We start from the raw sequence: 23,613 nt of genomic DNA, 5'->3' as shown, positions 1-23,613 counted from the left end.
GTTCACTCCTTCCACCTCTGCCTTCCACACCTCTTTTACTAATCTTTCTTCACTTATTCTTTCCATGTGCCAGGACCATTCCAATACTCTTTCATCAAGCTTATCTCCCAACTCCCTTTCCACCCCCATTCTCCTCACCTTATTTCTCACTATGCAGCCTAGTAACCCCTATCTTTATTCTCAGGCACCTTATCTCAAATGCATTCAAACTCTTCCTCTCTAATGTTTTATGTTTCTGCCCCATACAGTGCTGTCGGTACAATCACGCCTTCATACAATCTCCTCATCACCCTACTTTTACTTACATTTATCTTCAACTTCCTTCTTTTGCATACCATCCCAAACTCTGTCACTAACTACCTTAATCCCTCCTCTGATCCTGCCACAGGTGCAGTGTTATCAGCAAACAACAACTGGCTTATCTCCCACTTTGCCCCATTTTCTTTAACCATCTCCAATCCTCGACCCATTACCTTTGTGTTTACCTTTTGCACCATCCCATCCGTGTATAAATTGAACAGCCAAGGTGACATAACACATCCCTGGCAAAGTCCCACCTTGATCTCAGTCCATTTTTGATTCTAACACGGGCTCTACTATCATAAAAACTCTTGACTGCTCTTAACAGTTTTCCTCCTATCCCATATATCTGTAATTCCTCCCACAGTGCCTTCCTATCTGCCTTCTCATAAGCCTTCTCCAAATCCATAAAGGCCCAAGAAAACATCCTTACCTTTTCTTAAACCTTTCTCACATATCTGTCTTACCACAAAAATCTGATCCACACAACCCCTACCTATCCTAAACCCACACTGTTCCTCACCAATTCCCTCTGTTTCTCTCCTAATCTACTAAAATCCACCAACAGCACAAGCTTCATACAACAACAAAATTCCAATTACTGTCTTCAAACAAATAATGAGAACTACCTTTGAATATGCATCCACAGTACAGTTCCCAATATCAGCCACACATGGGAATTTTACAAACTATGCAAAAAGTATGAAGAGCACTGAAAGTATGAAGAGCACTGAAATCACCCCAATAGGGCAGCTGCATACAGTAATAAAAATTATGCATATGGATTACATGAAAGTGATAGGTACACATTTCACTGTTATAACTCTGAGCTACATCTTGTATCACACAACACTACCAGCTGAAAGTTTGAAATACTCAAACATAAATAACCAGCCTTCTGTACCACACAATACATCCACATGAGGAACATTCATACATTCACCAAACAAGCTCTACAAGACAGAACATCAAACTCAATACTTCAACAAACCCCTTACTTGCAGAAAAGCCCTGTCAAGGTAATGAAGAACCAACTGCCATGCACAAAAACACCAGGTCAAAGACAATATCAACACAGACTAAGGCAAGCCACAGATAAAGCTGCCCTACAATGTCCCATATTAAAGAGTAACCACTGTAAATAAAAGGTGTCTAAATTTACCAAGATTATTTTTAGTACTTCCCAAAGCCAGTGATAGCTGAATAAATTACACAGCATTTTTATTTCATCTCATTGCAATATGGAGTCCATGATCCTATCCTCAAAATGTCTGCTTCAGCCATTCTCCTAAAACCTGTACATGGTGCCACCTACTCTGCAGTGACATTATAGAATGTGTTTATTCTTCATGCATTGACATGATGTTTGATGAATTGTTGTCTCATGTGCTGCAGGCTATTTGGTATCAAATTTGAGAATTGTGAAAAAAACTACTGAGGTAAATACTGATGAAAAGAATATAAAAGAGATGGAAAATAATAATATATCAATAACAAAACTCAGAAAAGCAACAGAAGAAAGCATTGATAACCACCCAGTAACAATATTATTAATGTGCAGAATATATACAGGGAGCATATTTTAAAGCGTATGCAAAACAAATGATAGATATTGTTTTTGAATTCTTGATATCTGATAAGCTTATAAAAACAGGAGAAATTATGTAGAATAAATATAGCAAAAGGGAAAATAAACCAAGACACAAGATAGGTTAATTAGGAAGACAGTGAAACAAGTGACGAAGTAAGGGTTTCCGACATCACTGATAATTCAAGTTACGTAATACCATATTCTCTTATAGGCAGACACAAATATTTTACCTTTTATTTTGTTTAAACTAGTATTTTTTTCTGTATTCAAAGAAAAAATTCAGGAAGTTAATTTTTATAAGTTCACTATTATCACATTTTAGTAGTTGGCTATATATTGGCATGCAGTATAGGAAAAATGTAAAAGGCACTTGTAATTTACTGGAACTGTTCTTAGCTATAGTTTGGTGAAGCTTTCATTGTTTATACTCAGTAAACACTAAAATAATGTATCTAACTTGTGTAAAGAATAATTAGATTTTGTAGTAATAAATCACCACAATTGACACTGGCACACTTTGGCCGAGATGAAAAAATATATACAGTCACTATTCGAGTTACGACTTAGGTTCCGACCAACCAGTCGTAAGTCGGATCACATTCAAAATGGCCGACAGGAGGGTTACACTCTAGGATACACGATATCAATCTGTTGCGTTTTTAAGTGACTTTTTCTGTTGAATACCATTATATACAAGCTGTTTACTGCTTATCAATTTTATGCCTTTTAGTTTAATTTTTATATTTTTTTCTTAGATTTTTAATGTTTTAATACTGTATTGTATTTCAATATATATACGTATACAGGTACTGTATGTATATACTATACCTGTATACACACACTCACACACGTATTAAATATAGCCTTGCTTACCATTTTTAAGGGTTTTAAATTGTAGTTTCCTTTTAATATTTTTTTCTTAACTCTTCAATTGTTATATGCACTCTAAATATATGTGTATTTTAAGATCTATCTTCCTCATCCATTTTAATCCATTTTAAGTGTGAGATGTAGGCACAGTACATATATCTTTGTATACAGCCTTGAGTAAAAGCAGCAACGTTTGCAGCAGCACTCTAGGAGAAAAGCCAAACGCAGAGTATGGGATCCAATGTATTTAACATTTCGCCCAGCAGGGCTTCTTCAGAAATAACACAGTGGACAAACATCTGACTCCTTAAAAAAACCGATATTGCGGGGAGAAACGAACATGAAACTGGTGTAAACACAATTTGTGTAAATTGCTTGTTCATTTTTTTTTTATTAAAATTGCTAAATGTTTATTTATTGTAAAAAATCCATTGTTTCATATCTTATATGAGAAATATAAAAGCTGATTCAAAACATCTACGTTTCATAGTATGGTTTTCATATTTAATAATCTTAGAATTATTCCAGTCAGCATTGTGGCCTGTATCGTATCTATGTCTAACAATGGTATTATTCACATTGTAAGTTTTCATATGATATTTATGTTTCAATATTCTTTTATAAAAGAATAAAAGATAGGTTACAATACATTATTGTAGTGGAATTTATATATATATATATATATATATATATATATATATATATATATATATATATATATATATATATATATATATATATATATATAAATTCGACGCACCCACATTTGACCTCTGTCACACTCCAAACTTCATCATAGTTCTTAACTCTTCTTAATATTTTCTGTCATATTTGAGATGGTGCCAGCGGCGGCGCCAAGGATTTTTAGTTGGAAAGGATAAGGGGGGGCTGGGCAAATTTTTGGGGTGTCTTATAGTACTATAATTTCCGTGTTAGCGGCAATCCGAAAGACGTAGTCCAAGGTCCGCCATGGGGTCAAAGGGGCCGGCCTAGGGTCCTTAGTGGGGTCCAGGAGCACCGCCCAGACGGGAGCTCTGCTAGGATTTTTTGTTGGGGGCTGAGGAGGGACTCAACATGTTGACGAGGGGGGGTCTCAGAAAATAAACTCAGATGATGATCATTTACGAACATCTGAACATAGGAGGCATACCATGCTGTTTTGATCCCGGTAAAAAAGTTGCTTTTCTAACCTCCCTTATCTATTGTTCGAATGAGGTATATCGAGTTTCCAAACCCACTGCTGGAGGTCTAATATTATCACTTCACCGAACTGCTATTCCACTTAGGTTGCAAAAAAATACACGGTACTTTGGGCAGGATTGTAATCAAAACCCCCACTACATGCTTTGCATGCTGTGACTAGGGTTTCTTGAGCTGGATTAAATGTCTATGAATGGGGTATTATTGTCTGTCAATCATCAAATTGTGTAATTGGGTAAGGAAGGAAATCAAGTGTATATTTTCACCATGACCAATTCATCATGCAGTACATGCCATAGGAAATTCAGGGCCAATGTGGAAATTCAAAAGCTTCTTATATAGTACTGTGGGCCCTGGCATCTAATCACCCTTTTAACTCATGTAGCATATACGTCTGTGTAAATTGCTTCATGAAACATTACTTGAAGTAGGCCATATTTCTTCAATTGTCGAATAAACGAAAATTGAAATAAAAACAAAAACAAAAAGGTTTTACGGTTTGTAAAACATTTATATGAATGAAAATTAAATTCATATATAGCTGAACAAACACTTTTGAAATATAAGCACTTCCCTAGAAACTACTTATATATTTCAATGACAAAAATGTAATCCTCTTGCTAAACTTAATTGCAAGTTGTTCCTTAAGAATAGTTTTAAAAACAGATAGAAATACATGTTTTCTTCATTCAGTGTCCTTCATATGAAAAAGCCAGTAAATCCTTGATGTTTTGACATTTCATGGATTTCAACCATAAACAGATAAAGTTAAAAAGTGAAGAGAAACTCACGATGATGTATCTCAGGAAATACATCGTTCCACCTACTTTAAAATGATACGCCTATTCCTATGGTTGGCAGCAAATGTATCGATAATCATATCCCTGTCTAACATCTTTGCTCTTTGGGAATTGATGTTTAATACTCCAAGATTACTGTTACGTTTGTCACCGCTACTGTTACACAAGTAGGTTTTCAGTTGCTTTAGGCACGAAAAGCTTCTTTCACATGATGCTGAATTAACTGGAAGAGTAACATTAATACGCACTAGCTTATACAAATATATGAATGCATCTCTGTACATTTGGAGCATGATGGCAAGTTGCATAGGTGTGTCCACTTCCATTGCCTGCTCCTGCTTTCTGGCAATGAACCGTCTTAGTTGGTGCAACTCTACGGATAGATCTTTGTCCTCCACCGGGTCCACCCCGTAATTTGCAGCCATTCCTGATAGCTTTTCCTTGTTAAAAAAATGATGGGTGATTGGGGTTGAGGGCAGATACTCCAATAAGTACCTGACATGCATCGCCGGAAAACCTTCTTTTCAACTCACTGAGAAACTTGTCTATCACGGAGTAGTAAATTCGTCTCTTGGTAACATCGGAGTCATTCGAATCATCATCTTGTCCTATGCCGGATGTTATGACAAACTCATTCAAGTATCGTGGGGCTGCCCTTTACCTCTGACGTGCAAGTTGTCTGGGAATCCCTACAGTCTGGCACAATTCTTCAGCATGATTTCGTAGTTGCTCCCAGCTCTCTTCGTTTCTCATCTCTGTAAGACTAGACATCACTGCTTCAACCAAATCAACTGCTGAGGCAAGTTGGAGATAGGGGGACTGGAGTTGATCTGACAAGGTTTTCGTCAAATGCAGCAAACTCTCCATGAACACCAGATTCGTCACAAAATGGTGATCCAGAAGGGCAGCGAGTGACCTTGCTCCACTGGCCCTGTCCACATTTCCCCCTTCCATTAAATGTTTTGGGGTTGCAACGATGGCAGGCAAGGCCCTCTTAACAGCTTGGGAGGCTGAGTGTAAGCATGCCCATCTGGTGTCCGATAACCGTTTGAGTTCTATGTGTGGTCTTTCTGGGTTCAGCTCCTTTTGGAATTTTAGAAATTCCTGATACACCACCGACGAGGAGAAAGAATTGTACAGTGATTGGATTGTGACGAAAAACTCAGAGATTGACCTTATATTGTTTACACAGTCAACTAAAACGAGGTTTAGCCTATGAGCATAGCAGTGGATGTATACAGCCTGTGAAACATCTCTTCTGAATCTTTCTTGGACCCCATTGGTGCAACCCGACATAACTGCCGCTCCATCATAGCACTGACCGAGACAGGTATTGTGGTCAATTTTACGTTTGGCTAAAGTTTCTTTTATCTTCTGGAGTAACGATTCTGCATCAAGGCCTTCAGCTGGTGTGAAATCCAAGAATTCTTCATGACGTTCCCGATCATGGAGATACCTCACAACAATAGAGATCTGCTCCTTCTTCGCTATATCCTTCGTTTCGTCCACCATGATGGTAGAGTGTACTGCTTGTTTCACCTCATCACTTATCTCCTTTCTGATCATACCTGCCATTATTTCAAATAATATTGTGGTGAGTATATTTTGCATTCCCCGGACCGTTAACTTTTTTGCAACTGTATGATCATACTTGGCTAGCACATTAAGTTATTCCAAAAAGTTTCCTCGATTGTCGGATTCATCCCCTTCTCTGTGCCCTCTCTGGGCAACATATTGACATGCTGTATAGAGAAGTACATCAATAACTGCTTTAATGTACCGCCGATTATCCACCACTGTCTTGGCATGCCCGGCATCAATGGCTTGATAAATTGTTGCCCCTGTAACTTTCTGCAATTTGAATTCTCCCCAAGCTTGCATCGCAAATTTATGACAAACTGAAGTATCAATACCATGAGCCTTCAGAGACATGGTTGCCTTCTTGCAATTCTTGAATCCGTTGTGGGTGAATGATTGTTCAGCTCGACCAAGATGGGAAGTTGTAAAATGACGACACGCAAAACGGTAAGCTGCATCTTTGACCACGGAATATTCAAGCCAAGAATATTGTTGGTGCCATCTTTTATTGATTGATCTTGTCTGACCACCTTGCATGTGTGAAGGATATTTCTTCAAATCAGGACAGGTAGGCCCACTATCTGGCAGCAGGCTGATGTTGTTTGGCCCTGGAGGACGTCTTGTGTTTTTCTGGGTACTGTTATCATCCACACTGTCTTCGAACTCCGGATTTTCAGTAGAACTAGAAATACATAGTTCTTGATCGTCGTCATTAACTTGTCGCCTCTTGTGGGGAATTAGGAAGCGATCTATGACCTATACAGAAAAATAGAACACATGATTAAAAATGGGGGTGGGACGAATTTTTCTTTAAGTACTATAGGCCCTATACATAACACACTAACAATCAGAAATTGTGTTCATTTTCGTGGTTCATTCAGCCCTCGCTAGCAATGGCTGATTCGGACCACTTATAGACTTCGTGACTCATTCGTCAATTGTCACCATTGGGAAATACATTAGGTAGGTTAGGTTCACTTTAGGTTAGGTTTTAACTGAATTAGGTTCGGTTAGGTTAGCTTAGGTTAAATTTTTGTATAAATATTCCATCCTTTTGATGACTTGTGTTACAAAAATATGTTAAGCTTATTAATTTTTACATCGATTCTAATTCTCTAAGAAGAGATTAATATTTCTTCTTTAACATTTCTATCTTTCCTCTTTGTCTTTTAACACAAAATTCACATAGAACATTATTGGCGTTCTCAATATTACTATTATCAAATAACAACATTTATAGTATAGTAACAGTGTCATCTTGATAGGGTCGCTGTATTCGTTTAAAATCCGATATTGGTAATATTGGACTCGAAACTGAGCGGGTCCCCCAGCGCTAATGTGCTGCGAGCAACAACCACTAAACGAATAGAAAACATTCTTAAGAAACAAGAGCCTGTATTGTTATTAGTGGAGCTGTGAAATTAAGAAAAATCATGTGCTTCACAACGAAACAAGAGCATAACATTTTTTTGTATAATTATGCATAAAAATGCCCATATATCAATAGCAGCACCACAATATAAAAACAGATACATGAAGTGAAATCATCTCCATGTGGGGAAAACGATCTACAAGATTGAAACAGCAAGTTGAAAAACCTCAGCATGTACAAAATCACAAACAAACCCACAACCAACCAAACTGAAACTGCATGAATAACAACCACAAAATTCCTCAAAGTGTTTCCAATTAAACTGATTAAAGTTTATAGTTGCCAAGAACGCAATTTCGCCTAAAATATGCATCTTGCTTATGAACACTACATACCAAACTTGCACGGACAACGAAGGCTGTAAAATTGAAACTTCAATTGATTTTATTTAATTAGTATGAATTGATTTCATCATCTATTGCATCTTGAAGAACCTATTCAGTCTCATTAGTCATTAATATTAGTTATATCTGGTTTCCATATAAATACGATCCATTCATATTGGCACCATCTCAAATATGACAGAAAAAATCAACGTGGGTAGAGGATAAGAATGAATGCGAAGAAAAGTTTAAGAAGAGTTAAGAACTATGATGAAGTTTGGAGTGTGACAGAGGTCAAATGTGATATAACTTGGGTGCGTCGAATTATATATATATATATATATATATATATATATATATATATATATATATATATATATATATATATATATATATATTCCACTACAATAATGTATTGTAACCTATTATAAAGTATTTTTATATTATCGGTATTAAAGCAATGATTGGTATTAACTAAAAATGTTTATTAGCATAATCATTAATACAGTGTAATTTTGTAGTTTGAAATTATTTTTAAATGGTCTCTTCTACTCCAATAGTAAACATTCACTGACCTCCTGATTATTCATCGACCCCTTTTCGACCCCTTGGGTATTCATTGACCCCTTGGATGTTCCGATCGACTCCTGCGGGGTCGATATCGACCACTTTGAGAACCCCTGGTCTATATACTTTGGGAATACTATTGTCGCCTGGCCACGCCCTTATTCGTTGCATAGTCTATCTCAGATAGGCTATGCATATATATGTCACACATTACAGATAGGCTATCTGTAATGTGTGACATTTCTACAACGGGTTACAGGTGATTTGAGGCGTGGGTCATATATAATGAAAGCAGTTGAACTTGCATAACGCCGCAATAATACACATATATTGTCCTCATTTCAGATGGGGAGGGGGTTAATGGTAGGGCTAGCGCTGATGGCTGACAAATTTTTAGCCCTTGCCATTAAAGATTCCACTTAATAAGATTATTTTAATGAGTGTTTTAAATGTTCAATTGCTCATTTCAGTTGGGGGGGGGCGCTAATGGGGGGGGGGGCTGACCACTTGTTTGGGGAGGCTAAAGCCCCCTCCCCAAGTCCCCCCTTGGCGCCGCCGCTGGATAAGACACAAATAGTTTTATTTTTTCTTGAACCTTAGCTAAACTATTGCTTTGATTTGTTAGTCTACACTAATGAGCAACGGCTCATATTTTTTTTTTTTTATCGAAAACAGTTTCTTGTTTAGTAAATTATATGGCAAGATTAGAAATATGAATATAGAGTACAGAATAATACTGAAACACGAGAAATAAAGTCAGGCATGAAAATATCATGCACACAATAAAAAAAATCTCGCTTTATAATGTTATGGTTGCAGTTTTTCTCTTTCCCCATATTTTCTTAGCATGCCTAATGCATAATATACTATTATCATCTCGTGGTACATTAGTAGAAATACTTGGTGAAAGATATGTTTGAAATCATTTATGTAGTACTTTGCAAAGTGTATATAAACTCGGTCTGTCCACCTTATTGAAAATTACGTTATGACGTCACGTCGCCTACAGGTTCATGTGGACTTGAGGCGAGCGGGGTCGGCTTTCAGCGACAAACCGTGCACATCGTGCTAATATTTCTCGTGTGGGATAGAACACTTTTGTTGGCATGGTTGTCTGGGAGCATGTGTTTTGTCTTATGAATCTTTCTGATTTTCACGATTTGCATGTTGTTATAAGATCCATTTGTCACTGAGAGCCTCTCTTGTCAACTGGCCTATTAGAGTTGCAATTTCATTCATCGTTATTTCATCACAATAGCCATCATCATCATCAGTATCATCATTACCATTATCTTTACCATCATTATCATCATCATTATCAATATCATTACCGTCACTATTATTGTCATCCATCATTGTTATCGTCAGTACTATTATCATTATAATCATCATTATCATTATGATCATTATAATGGTATTATGGTATTATTGCTATCTTGTGTATTCTTTTTGTATTAGGTCACACATAATTAGCGGTAATGACGGATACTTGGACCCAAATCAGCATTGGCCAAAAGCGACGAAGTGATCAAACTTTGCTATCATCACCCAGAAGAGCGGATATATATATATATATATATATATATATATATATATATATATATATATACACATATATATACATATATATACCGGGTACACACATATATATATATATATATATATACATATATATATACATACATACATACATATATATATATATATATATATATATATATATATATATATATATATTATATATTATTCAAAACAGGCATGTTCGTTTTTCAACGGCATATTTCCCTCAAAATTAGTCAAGATGTAAATTCAGTATGACGACATAATTTAGCCAATCATATTCCAGCACTGCCGTCGAGTTGCCAATAGCCCATTTTCACTCAAAATTTTCCAATATTTCGCATTATTTCTCCAGAACAACAGTATGCATAAGCATGGCAATTTTTTACTATATCAATTAGATAGTAAGCATCGTTTTGGCAAGACAAAAACTTAATGAAGTAATGATTATGCTTTTACCCTAAGCTAAAGAAATCATGTAACAATGCGCAAGAATACGGCAATGTAAAAAGTTGATTTTGTTTAATAATTTTATTGATCCATCTATTTATTTATTTACTTATCTATATATTGCGTTTTATGTGCTTTAATCTTTATTTATTCTTTAATTTTTTCTTTATTAATTCTATTCGTATTTGTATGTTTAATTATTTATTTATTTATATTCTCAAGGAACAAAAACAGCTTTACGGGTTTTTAGTGGCAAAAATGTCGACTGTATTTTTGTCATGTGTGAAGGAAGTCCATGTGAGGAAGTTTTTCCCGTTGAAGGATTTTTATTTCGCGAATAGAACCAAAAATATACGATTTGTCTGCCAAATGTGAAGATACCGACATAGAAAACCAAAATCGACGGCATTTTTGCCTAGTGTGAAGGTGGAAATCGACGTCATTTTTACCTAGTATGAAGGAGGAAATCGACGGTATTTTGTCTAGTGTGAAGATCAAAATCGACGTCATTTTTGCCTAGTATGAAGGAGAAAATCGACGGTATTTTTGCCTAATATGAAGGTGGAAATCGACGGCAGTTTTGCCTAGTGTGAAGGTGAGGATAGACGGAAGTTTTGCCTAGTGTGCAGGTGGAAATCGACGGCAGTTTTGCTTAGTGTGAACATGGAAATCGTTATTTTTGCCTAGTGTGAAGATGGAAATCGACGTCATTTTTGCCTAGTATGAAGGAGAAAATCGACGGTATTTTTGCCTAGTGTGAAGGTGGAAATCGATGGCAGTTTTGCCTAGTGTGAAGGTGAGGATCGACGGAAGTTTTGCCTAGTGTGAAGGTGGAAATCGACGGCAGTTTTGCTTAGTGTGAACATGGAAATCAACGTCATTTTTGCCTAGTGTGAAGATGGAAATCGACTTCATTTTTGCTTAGTATGAAGGAGCAAATCGACGGTATTTTTGCTTATTGTGAAGGTGGAGATCGACGGCAGTTTTGCCTAGTGTGAACATGGAAATCAGCGTTATTTTTGCCTAGTGTGAAGATGGAAATCGACGTCATTTTTGCCTAGTATGAAGGAGAAAATCGATGGTATTTTTGCCAAGTGTGAAGGTGGAAATCGACGGCAGTTTTGCCTTGGTGAAAGATATGTTTGAAATCAATTATGTAGTACTTTGCAACGTGTATATAAACTCGGTCTGTCCACCTTATTGAAAATTACGTTATGACGTCACGTCGCCTACAGGTTCATGTGAACTTGAGGCGAGCGGGGTCGGCTTTCAGCGACAAACCATACACATCGTGCTAATATTTCTCGTGTGGGATAGAACACTTTTGTTGGCATGGTTGTCTGGGAGCATGTGTTTTGTCTTATGAATCTTTCTGATTTTCACGATTTGCATGTTGTTATAAGATCCATTTGTCACTGAGAGCCTCTCTTGTCAACTGGCCTATTAGAGTTGCAATTTCATTCATCGTTATTTCATCACAATAGCCATCAACATCAGTATCATCATTAACATTATCTTTACCATCATTATCATTATCAATATCATTACCGTCACTATTATTGTCATCCATCATTGTTATCGTCAGTACTATTATCATTATAATCACAATTATCATTATGATCATTATAATGGTATTATGGTATTATTGCTATCTTGTGTATTCTTTTTGTATTAGGTCACACATAACACTGTACAACAAATTTCAGGATTAAGAAAAAAACATAGTTCTCATGTGCGTTTTATTATGAAGTTCAGTGTGCTGAATTCAAATTTGATAACAAAAATTTCATGCCACGTCACAATTTTTTGTAAATCGCTGTTTTAATAATTATGCAATTAATAGAGATTTCCAAGGTTCCATAAATGTATTTTGCTCCCAAAGTCAGATTAAATGTCTTCATTGTATTTATTTAATTAATATATAATGAATCGGCATGTTTGTTAGCTTTATATGATGTATTAACCTACAATCTATTATTTACTTCTTCTTTTATAAGATGTCTCAGGCGTGTCACGCTTCAGGTTCCAACAGAAGTCAGCCAGCATAGCAGGGCTCCATTTTCCCTTGTACCTGTTTTCCATTGACGCTATATCTTGATGGAACCTCTCTCCATGTTCATCACTCACATCTGCTGCATTCTCTGGGAAGAAGGACAGATGAGAATGAAGAAAGTGTATCTTCAGTGACATATTGCATCCGAGATCTTGGTAGCATTTGATTAGCCTTTCCACTTTACGCTCTCGCTGGGACTCTTGGTGCTTTCCCAGAAGCCCTTTGCATACATCTTTGAATGCATGCCAGGCCGCTAGCTCAGGTTCATCCATTGTCGCCTCAAAGTCCTCATCATTTATAAGCTTGCGAATCTGAGGGCCTACAAATATACCCTCTTTAATCTTGGCATCACTAATTTTAAGGAAGATCCCTTTGAGATACTGGAAACATGGCTTGTTATGTTGCAGTGCTTTGGTAAATTGCTTCATTAGGCCTAGTTTTATATGCAGTGGTGGCAAAATGATTTTCTTCTTCTTAACTAGTGGCTCATGAATTACATTATGGCATCCAAGCGTCATAGATTCCCGAGATGGCCATTCTGAGCGTATATAATGTTCTGATCTGGCCCTACTGTCCCACTTGCAAAGAAAGCACATAAATTTGGTGTATCCAGTTTGTAGCCCATTAAGTATGGCTACTACTTTCAAGTCTGCACAAATTAACCACTCATGCTCTTTGTAACTTATGCGGTCTAGAATAAAAGCAAGGTTCTCATATGTCTCTCTTAAAATGACTGAGTAAGCAACTGGAACTGAAGGCATGGTGTTCCCAATGTGCAACAGAACTGCTTTTATGCTGTAAAGGGATCCATCTATGAATAGCCTCCACTCATTGGGTTCATAGGACAGCTCAAGGGCACTGAATAGGCATCTGATATCATTACAATAAGTCAAGTTGTTTTCCAAAGTGAAGAAATCCTGTAGATTTGCAGAACGCTTCCTAAATACTGTAATTCGAGCTTCTTCATCCAACAGGTGCCATTGTTGCAAACGTGAGGCCAGGAGTTCACTCTGTTGCTTAGTAAGTGTTAGATCACGAACTAGATCATTGAGTTCTGGTTGGGTGATGAGGTGTGGTTTCTTATCAGATTCAAGTTGTGTCGTATACGTTGCATCTTGAGATTCTGAATCGTCTGAGTTGCTCGTGTCATCGCGAGGGCGGCTGTGGTACAGGAATATCACTTGAATGTAGAACTGGGCGAATAGCAGACTGAAGATCTGGATACACGATAGATTTCTTGCCTTTTCTGTTGCGACCTGCAGGAAAATAAAATAAAATCAGACTAAAAATGGATACTATTGGTTGTGATCACGTTCAAAAATAGTAGAAATGCAACTTATCATGTATTTCGATCTTTTTTATTGATACATCTCTTGAAAATATATATAAAAACAGTACAAAATAAACACTGAACACCCACCTTTAATATCCGTTAAGCAGAAGTAGCAATCTGTTGAGTGGTCCTTTGGCTCCCTCCAGACCATTGGTACGCCAAACATGAGGCCAGTCCCTTTGCCTTTCACCCAGGCAGAAAGGGAACTTGTACACCTGACACAACATATGTGAGGTGCCCAGCTTTTGTCCTGGTCACCCACTTTACATCCAAAGTACAGCTCACAAAGTTTCTTTACACGTTGAGTCAACTGTCTCTTGTATTGCCTTAATGTAACTGATCCACATATATAACAAAACTTGTCTGGCGAATTCTTACATTCTCTAGGCATCTTAGCTCTGTATCCTGTTAAGAAAAAAAAAACACATAGCTATGTGAAAAATTATATAAATGGTAAAAGCAACAAAAAATACCGTTCAGATAGACATTGCGGGCACTGCTATTTACGAAGAACTGGAGGGTCACAGAAAGAAATTGATGTTATATTCGTGATCTACGCAAAAAATAACTCTAGAAAAGGATAGTCTCATTTCCGTTTTTTTTTCATTGTCATACAGTATATAATTAGCGGTAATGACAGATACTTGGACCCAAATTAGCATTAGCCAAAAGCGACGAAGTGATCAAACTTTGCTATCATCACCCAGAAGAGAGGATATATATATATATATATATATATATATATATATATATATATATATATATATATATATATATATATATATATATATATATATACACATATATATACATATATATACCGGGTACATATATATATATATATATATATATATATATATATATATATATATACATACATATATATATATATATATATATATATATATATATATATATATATTATATTATTCAAAACAGGCATGTTGGTTTTTCAACGGCATATTTCCCTCAAAATTAGTCAAGATGTAAATTCAGTATGACGACATAATTTAGCCAATCATATTCCAGCACTGCCGTCGAGTTGCCAATAGCCCATTTTCACTCAAAATTTTCCAATATTTCGCATTATTTCTCCAGAACAACAGTATGCATAAGCATGGCAATTTTTTTTACTATATCAATTAGATAGTAAGCATCGTTTTGGCAAGACAAAAACTTAATGAAGTAATGATTATGCTTTTACCCTAAGCTAAAGAAATCATGTAACAATGCGCAAGAATACGGCAATGTAAAAAGTTGATTTTGTTTAATAATTTTATTGATCCATCTATTTATTTATTTACTTATCTATATATTGCGTTTTATGTGCTTTAATCTTTATTTATTCCTTAATTTTTTCTTTATTAATTCTATTCGTATTTGTATGTTTAATTATTTATTTATTTATATTCTCAAGGAACAAAAACAGCTTTACGGGTTTTTAGTGGCAAAAATGTCGACTGTATTTTTGTCATGTGTGAAGGAAGTCCATGTGAGGAAGTTTTTCCCGTTGAAGGATTTTTATTTCGCGAATAGAACCAAAAATATACGATTTGTCAGCCAAATGTGAAGATACCGACATAGAAAACCAAAATCGACGGCATTTTTGCCTAGTGTGAAGGTGGAAATCGACGGCAGTTTTGCTTAGTGTGAACATGGAAATCAACGTCATTTTTGCCTAGTGTGAAGATGGAAATCGACGTCATTTTTGCCTAGTGTGAAGGAGAAAATCGACGGTATTTTTGCCTAGTATGAAGGTGGAAATCGACGGCAGTTTTGCCTAGTGTGAAGGTGAGGATCGACGGAAGTTTTGCCTAGTGTGAAGGTGGATATCGACGACAGTTTTGCTTAGTGTGAACATAGAAATCAACGTCATTTTTGCCTAGTGTAAAGGTGGAAATCGACGGCAGTTTTGCCTAGTGTGCAGGAGAAAATCGACGGTATTTTTGCCTAGTGTGAAGGTGGAAATCGACGGCAGTTTTGCCTAGTGTAAACATGGAAATCAGCGTTATTTTTGCCTAGTGTGAAGGTGGAAATCGACGTCATTTTTTCCTAGTATGAAGGAGAAAATCGACTGTATTTTTGCCAAGTGTGAAGGTGGAAATCGACGGCAGTTTTGCCTAGTGTGAAGGTGAGGATCGACGGTATTTTTGCCTAGTGTGAAGGTGGAAATCGACAGTAGTTTTGCCTAGTGTGAAGATGGAAATCGACGGTATTTTTGCCTAGTGTGAAGGAAGAAATCGACGGTATTTTTGCCTAGTGTGAAGGTGGAAATCGACGGCAGTTTTGCCTAGTATGAAGGAGGATGTCGTAGGTATTTTGCCTAGTGTGAAGATGGAAATCAATGTTATTTTTGCCTAGTGTGAAGATGGAAATCAACGTCATATTTGTCTAGTGTGATGATGAAAATCGACTGTATTTTTACCTCGTTTGAATATGGAAATCGACTGTGTTTTTGCCTAATGACGAACGAAAAGTTCTGAGAAAACCCGTGGAAAGAAAAATGTTTTAAGAATATAGAAAAGACGATGAATTTTGACAATTGTGTTCTTATTAAAACTGAGCGAAACACTGAGAAAATCCTTTTATACATTTAGAGAGACGTTTTAGAATATAGAAAAGAATATAGAAAATATAGAAAAGACGATGAATTTTGACAATTGTATTCACATTAACACTGAACGAAATTCGAGAACTTTTTTAAACAGAAAATACGATTGAGTTTGACAATTGTGTTCGTATTAACACTGAACGAAACATTATGAAAAAATCCTTAAACACGTGTGGAGAATTTTTGTAATATAGAAAATACGATGAATTTTGAAAATCATTTTCATATTAACACTGAGCGTAACATTCTGAGAAAACCTTAAAACCTTTTAGAAATATAGAAAAGACGATGGATTTTGAAGTGTTCATATCAACACTGAATGAAACATTCTGAGAAAACCTTTAAACACGTGGAGAGAAAAATTCTTTAAAGATATAGTAAAGATGATTTTTGACAATTGTGTTGATATTAACACTGAGCGAAACATTCTGAGAAAACCCTTAAACACTTGCAGAGAAAATATGAAAAATACTTGTATGGAAAATACGATAATGTTTGACAATTATGTTCATTTTAACACTGAGCGAAACATTCTGACAATTGTGTTCATATTAACACTGAGCGAAACATTCTGAGAAAATCCTTAAACACGTGTAGAGATTTTTTTAATATAGAACAGACGATGAATTTTGAAAACGGTTTTCATATTATCACTGAGCGAAATATTCTGAGAAAACCTAGAGAAAAACTTTTTAAAAATATAGAAAAGACGATGAATTTTGAAAAGTGTTCATATTAACACTGAACGAAACATTATGAGAAAACCCTTAATCACGTGGAGAAAAAATGTATTAAAGACATAGAAAAGATGATTTTTGACAATTGTGTTCATATGAACACTGAGCGAAACATTCTGAGAAAATCCTTAAACACTTGTAGAGAAAATATGAAAAATACTCGTATAGAAAATACGATAAATTTTGACAATTATGTTCATTTTAATACTAAACGAAACATTCTGATATTTGTGTTCATATTAACACTGAACGAAGCATTCTGCGAAAATCCTTATACACGTGGAGAGAAAAATGTTTTAAAAATATAGAACATACAATGGAATTTGACAAAACATGTTGAGAAAACAGAAAACCTTTTTAATATATGGAAAAGACAATGAATTTTGAAGTGTTCATATTAACACTGAACGAAACATTCTGAGAAATCCCTTAAATACGTGGAGAGAAAACTGCTTTAAAGATATAGAAAAGATGATTTTTGACAATTGTGTTCATATTACCACTGAGCGAAACATTCTGAAAATATCCCTAAACACTTGTAGAGATAATATGAAAAATACTCGTATGGATAATACGATAAATTTTGACTATTATGTTCATTTTAACACTGAGCGAAGCATTCTGACAATTATGTTCATATTAACACTGAAGGAAACATTCCGAGAAAATTCTTAAAAACGTGGAGAGATTTTTTTTTTTAATACAAGCCCACCGGCTTCGCCGGCCAGGCTCCGCCTGGGGGCTTGGCCTGCGGCGCTGCTCGCTTCGCTTCCGGGCGCTTCGCGCCCTGGGGCTTCGCCCCTGTTTTAACCCTTTAATATGCTTAGGACATTAAAAGATTGAATAAGTTATACGCTTTTTATTTACTGAAAACATCATTCTCGAATACATTTTCTCTTCGGGGAAAGCAGACAAACCTCATCCTCTTCCGAAGGCTGTTCTTCTTGGTCAACCTCTTCTTTCTCTTCTTCAGGTTCCCGCTTTCTCTTTGGGGATCTGCTCGCCTCGGAGCCCTTTTCATCATCGTCATCGGATGACTCGTCAGTCATATTAGTCATATGTTCCTCTATCATCTTCTTTATTTTCGACAATAGATCTTCACTTGCTCCTTTCTTGTTGCTGGAAACCTCCTTCACATCATCCTCCCCGTACCAATCCGGCATAATCATCTTGACCCAATCGTCTTCTGAGATCTTGTGGATATCTTCTGGGATGTTGTTAGTCCTTTCAGACTCGTCGGCCTCCTCAGGAATGAGTGAAGCAGCAACTAAAGCCTCTTCTGTGGGACCTTCCTCATCCTCTTCTCCCACATGGGCTTCAAACAATTCTTTATATACCACATTTACAGCAGGACGGCGTCTAACGTCATTTCCTACCTTGCGCCAGCCCGTATAATACACCAAAGCATCCCAATTTGTTACCCTAGAACAGGCTACATACAACTGTCCGTGTGCGAAGCACTGTACCGAGTCCAGCAACAGTCCACAACGATCAAAATTTGTCCCTGACTCTTGTTGATAGTCATGACGTAGCTTAACTTGATAGGAAATTGCTTACGCTTGAATGGGACAGGGGTATCTTGGGCCTCTAACACGACCCGCGGGATCAAGACTTGCTCGCCCCGATATGTTCCTCCTAATATTTTGCCCACAACAACGTGTTTCTTGAGATTAGTAATCATTAAACGGGTTCCGTTGCATATCCTAGGAGGACAAATGTTCCTCATTACCATGACAATACAGCCAATCTTCAACCTCAAGTCGTGCAGCGGCACCGACGGGCTGCACATGGAGTTGAAAACAGAGGCTTGTACGTCGGGTTCTGGATCCGACGGCGTGTCAACGCTGTAATAGACGACCTCCTTCTCCTCGTTGAGATCGTAGATGAGTTGATTGACGCAGCCGACATCGTCGTTAGTGGGCGAGACTATCGATCTCTTCTCGAAGTAGGAGAGGTTCAAGTGGTTTGCCTTCAAATCGTCGTAAACCTTGAAAACCAACTCCTCCCGCGAATTTGCTCGTACCCCGAAACCTTTCTCAAAGAAGAGCTCGCCGGCATCGCGAGTCCCCAGCGACAAAAGTTGCTTCGCAAACTTGTTATTCTTGACATCGTCCTTCTTGAGACGAACGTTTTCTGTTAGTTCTAGCTTGGTGAGCCCGTCCCACATGTAGCTCGACTTGATGCAGTAGGCTAGCTCCTCCGTCTTCCCTCCATTTCTTATGACCGGTAAGATCTGGCGAAAGTCTCCTGCGCAGACAAACACTTTTCCTCCCATGAAATCGTCGTTATCCATGATATCTCGGAGAGTGATATCTACGGCAGTCAGCATATTCTTGTTGGCCATCACGACTTCGTCCCAGACGATCAGCTGAGTCTGCTGCAGAAGCCTCGCCAATTCCGTGTTCTTGTTGATGCTACACGCCCTAGTCTCGTCATACTCCATCAAGGGTATTTTGAACATGTTATGGGCCGTGCGGCCCCCAGAGAGGACTGTAGCCGCAATCCCGGATGAGGCTACCGCCAAGGCAACCTTCCCCTGTGAACGGACCGTATCGATCAATAGATTCAAAACGAAAGACTTGCCAGTTCCGCCAGCGGCGTTGACAAACACACCATTGTTCCTGTAACGGTGACTATTCTCGACTCGATACATGACAGTGTCATAGACTTGCCGCTGCTTGTCGTTGAGAAGCTTAACTTTTTCCTCCACAGACTCCTTCAACTTTTGTTTGTTATATGCCTTCTCTCTCCTGATGAGATTGGAGGGGCGTACGCCCCCTCTAGAAGCAGGGAGACCGTATTGGGTGATTGAACCCCCTCCACAATTAAGCACGTGTTGCTGGATGTCATCCAGGGCATCCAGGTAGATTTCGTCGTTGTAATCTGTTAGGTTTACCATGTTCAAGTAATCGCTGGAAAAATAGTCCTTTATCTCTTCCCATATCTCGGACTGGTCCTCGAGGTCAGAAAAGACCAACATACTGGCATAGGTTTCTCTGAGTTGTCTCCTGTCATTTGTGTGGTTAATGATCTCCATTATGGTGTCTTTCCAGGTGGCTTCGTCGGTTAACAACCCTAGGGCCTTCACAGCTTCGCGATTAGTTTCGTACATGACGCCGTCTACTGTTCTGAGGTCTTCGTACGACTTGGGACCCTTTTTATGGGTTAGCAGCAACCTGAGGTAAAAGAGCTCTACGGTTTTTGTGGTTACAGCACGTATGCGTCCGAGACTGTATGTATTTCCGTTACGTTCTTCCCATATAGTCTCCTGAAGATTATATACGTAGTGTAGCGGTAATTGGTGATAGTATAACGTTCTCGCAAACTCGTCCTTCTGGCAAAGCTTGAAAAAAGCAGTTAGCTGGGTATCGGCCTTGGCCTTTCTGGCAATTTGAGCCGCCGTCATACGCTCGTTGTAGAAGATGGCTTTCTCGCCCTCTAGGTGTAGATCCAGCATAAACACCGGAGGGTAGCACTTGTGGATGTCGAACTTGAAGATCTTCCACGCAGCCTCGTTAGAGTTGACATATCTGGCCTCTTGATAATTTTTAACCTCGTTGACGACTCGGTTGTCTTCTTCTCCCGTCGTCTTTGTGAACAACACCTTGTCCTACACCTAGTTCACGTACTTTGTGACGTAGGCTATAGCCTTTATAGAATTGGAACATTCGACGTTGATGTGTGCATCGTATTTTATACAAAGATAAGGGTTGTAAGGGACAACCCAAGTATTGTCTACGGTAACGGGGCCGTCCTTCAGCTTCAATTTGAAGGAGTTACCTCCTTCTCCTATGGAACGTCTGACGTACTCGGGATAACCGCTGTTTCCAAAGAGCAGCTCATTTCTGCACGTCTTGGGGAATCCTTTGCCACACTGCCCGGGTTTCTTGCTCTTTACTTGGCAACACAGTTGTGACTCGTCATAACCCTTGCAGGGTCCGTGTATCATGCACCGAGTGACGGTGTCGTAGAGCCTCGGCTCCTTTTCCTTGTCGGGTATCTCGGCTCTTATGACTTGCTCTACAGTATCCGCGGTGACGCGAACAGCCATCCACAATAGTATGTGGGCGTGCGGCAAGCCGCGTTTCTGCCATTCTACACTATAGAGATAAGCTTTGACGGCCCCGAAGGCCTTTTTGTGTATCAGGTCGTCCATTAGGCTATCCAGCTTCAGCTTGAAGATCCTGCTCATAAGATCCGGCCTGTCGGCCCCTTGGGTCCCTGGTCCGCCAAATTTCTTCACCACCTCTAACACCTCCGGCCATCTAGGGTTCATAGTGAAGGTTATGAAGTAGTCGGGCGACCCGTAGGCCGTAACGTAGGCCAGGGCATCCTGTTGGCGCTCTTTCATGTATCTGGGCCCTCCAACAAACGACGGTGTGAGCACTATGCGTTGCCCGACACCACTTTTGTCGGCAGAGCTCAGCACGTCGGCCCTCTCCTTGCGCATGCCGGAGTGTTGGTGCTCAAAATAACACAACCGGCTAGACTCGATTTTTACGTAGTTATCGACCACAAACTGCTGGAACAACCGACGGCATTTTGTGATGTGGTTGAAGATCCCTTCTCTCTCCATGTAAAGGGCCGAGTAGTACATGAGCGCAGTCAGTCGTTTGGCGGAGCCATTCTTTTCCATATTCAAGCTGTAACCTTTGTCTCCGTTGGGGATCAACATGGGATACTGGAAGAGATCGTAGAAGTAGTTGGTAGAGCTAATCATCTTGATGGCATATTTCGAATCGGGCAGAGGCGACGCTATTCTGACCTTCAAAGTATCGGTATCTGGACCCAGGTTGACTATCGCCCCTACTTGGCAGGAAGCCGTCGGTAGATGGTAGACGCCCTTGTGTTCCCTGGTGGAGACGTTTTCTGCTGTCTTAAGAGTGATGGTAACGTCTGGCAAAGAGCTGTGCTGAGGAACGTAAGCCTGGACCAGCTTCGCTGACGTCTCCGCCTCTTTGAGGATTTCCCTCAGCGCAGCGTTGTTGTTAACCAAATACGTGTATAACAGCTCTATAATTCCCTCATTCCTTCGGTATTGTTCGTCCTCGCGTTTCCTACGCTTAGACGTCTCGGGACTCTCGCCGTCTTTATTTCTGTAGGTAAACCTGTTGCAGCGTAGTTTTAATTGCTGTTCCTTGTCGTGGTAGAAGTACAAATCCAGGAAATTTACTGCAGATTTCCAAAACGTTTTCCTTGACGTTGGATCTTTGAGACCCAAACGACTGCTGTCGTCTTCCGTAATCATCAAGTTAGGCTTCATGCCACCCAGACGGTGGTAAATTTTACCCTGGATTTTGTAGAAGATTGCAGACTCTCTTTTGTCCTCCAAGGTCCCCGAGGACGCAAAGGACGTAAAAGAGAAGATACTGTTAAACCCTACGATGTTATCAAGAAAGTGGATCGACAGTTTGGAGGAACCGTCGTAGAAGCCTTTGATGTTATCGCCCAGGGGTGACAACTCGTATATTGCCTTGGGTGTTTTTCCTCCGTTACATCATAACGTCTTTCGTTCTCTCTTGAAGAGTAACGCTTGGCAGTGCTTGCATCTATAGGCGCCCATCTCGCCTACCGAGTGCTGAGGCACCTTGGCTTCGCTGGTTTCAGAGATGTAACCGCAAAACGTGCTGAGCATTCGCTCTTTCATCTCTAGGAACACGGGTTTCTTACTGCGTTCTTCACGCGCTTCGCGCACACTGGCTATTCTTTCTAGGACTCCAGCACGAACTTCTTCGTCCTCGGACGGTTTGGGAATGATGGCACAGGAGAGAAAACCGCCAGCGGGAATCTTTGCACGCAATCTCATGAGCTTGATTTCATTCTTAATATCTCTAGACATCTTGACTTCTTTAGTTATTTCAGCTTTTGTCCGCTTGGGGCGCCTTTGTCTAACTTCACGGTTTTGAGCCTTGAGCTCTTTGAGGCTTTGCCTTTGCTCTGCTAGTGTGTCACCAGCAGGTGCGGCGGCGGAGACAATTTTCTCCGTTTCCATGTCTGCAGACGTGACAGGATGTTGCTCTTCTATTATGGTTTGAGGAGAGGGACTACTCTCAAACTCCTCGAGCTTCGCTCTGGCAGGTCCCGCAGTTTGTTCTTGCTCTTCTTCTCCTTCTTCGACAATCATGGGAACGCTTTCTTCTTCCTTTTTTTGGCTCGGGGGCTCGTTTTCGAGCTGTTTTTATGGCGTAGGCTTTCGCCTTTTGAATGC

The 23,613-nt window shown here is 38.8% G+C and overlaps 1 protein-coding gene across 1 annotated transcript; it reads right to left on the bottom strand.

Annotated features, from left to right (window-relative positions):
- Positions 1-1,314: 1,314 nt before the first annotated feature.
- On the bottom strand, positions 1,315-23,397 carry LOC143030351 (uncharacterized). The gene is made up of 6 exons (XM_076193503.1): positions 22,978-23,397; positions 21,130-22,878; positions 18,846-20,994; positions 18,323-18,720; positions 6,978-7,095; positions 1,315-1,406 (listed from the first exon to the last, which is right to left on the bottom strand). The coding sequence occupies exons 1-6, from the start codon at positions 23,395-23,397 to the stop codon at positions 1,315-1,317; spliced, it is 4,926 nt and encodes a 1,641-aa protein (XP_076049618.1).
- Positions 23,398-23,613: the final 216 nt, after the last annotated feature.

The sequence above is a fragment of the Oratosquilla oratoria genome, chromosome 12, assembly GCF_046742065.1.
Source record: "Oratosquilla oratoria isolate Oo_2021 chromosome 12, ASM4674206v1, whole genome shotgun sequence".
Classification (NCBI taxonomy): domain Eukaryota; kingdom Metazoa; phylum Arthropoda; class Malacostraca; order Stomatopoda; family Squillidae; genus Oratosquilla; species Oratosquilla oratoria.
Note: the sequence above shows the minus strand (reverse complement) of the source record. Positions and strands in the feature narration are given on the sequence as shown.

What these genes read in the sequence shown, in the direction of transcription:
- LOC143030351 (XM_076193503.1), bottom strand. Translation starts at nt 23,397, where the DNA reads ATGGAAACGGAGAAAATTGTCTCCGCCGCCGCACCTGCTGGTGACACA. An exon ending in TTACCGTAGACAATACTTGG is followed by an intron (nt 20,995 to 21,129) that starts GTTGTCCCTTAC and finishes TTGTTCACAAAG; the next exon opens with ACGACGGGAGAAGAAGACAA. An exon ending in TGCTTCGCACACGGACAGTT is followed by an intron (nt 18,721 to 18,845) that starts GTATGTAGCCTG and finishes AATTGTTTGAAG; the next exon opens with CCCATGTGGGAGAAGAGGAT.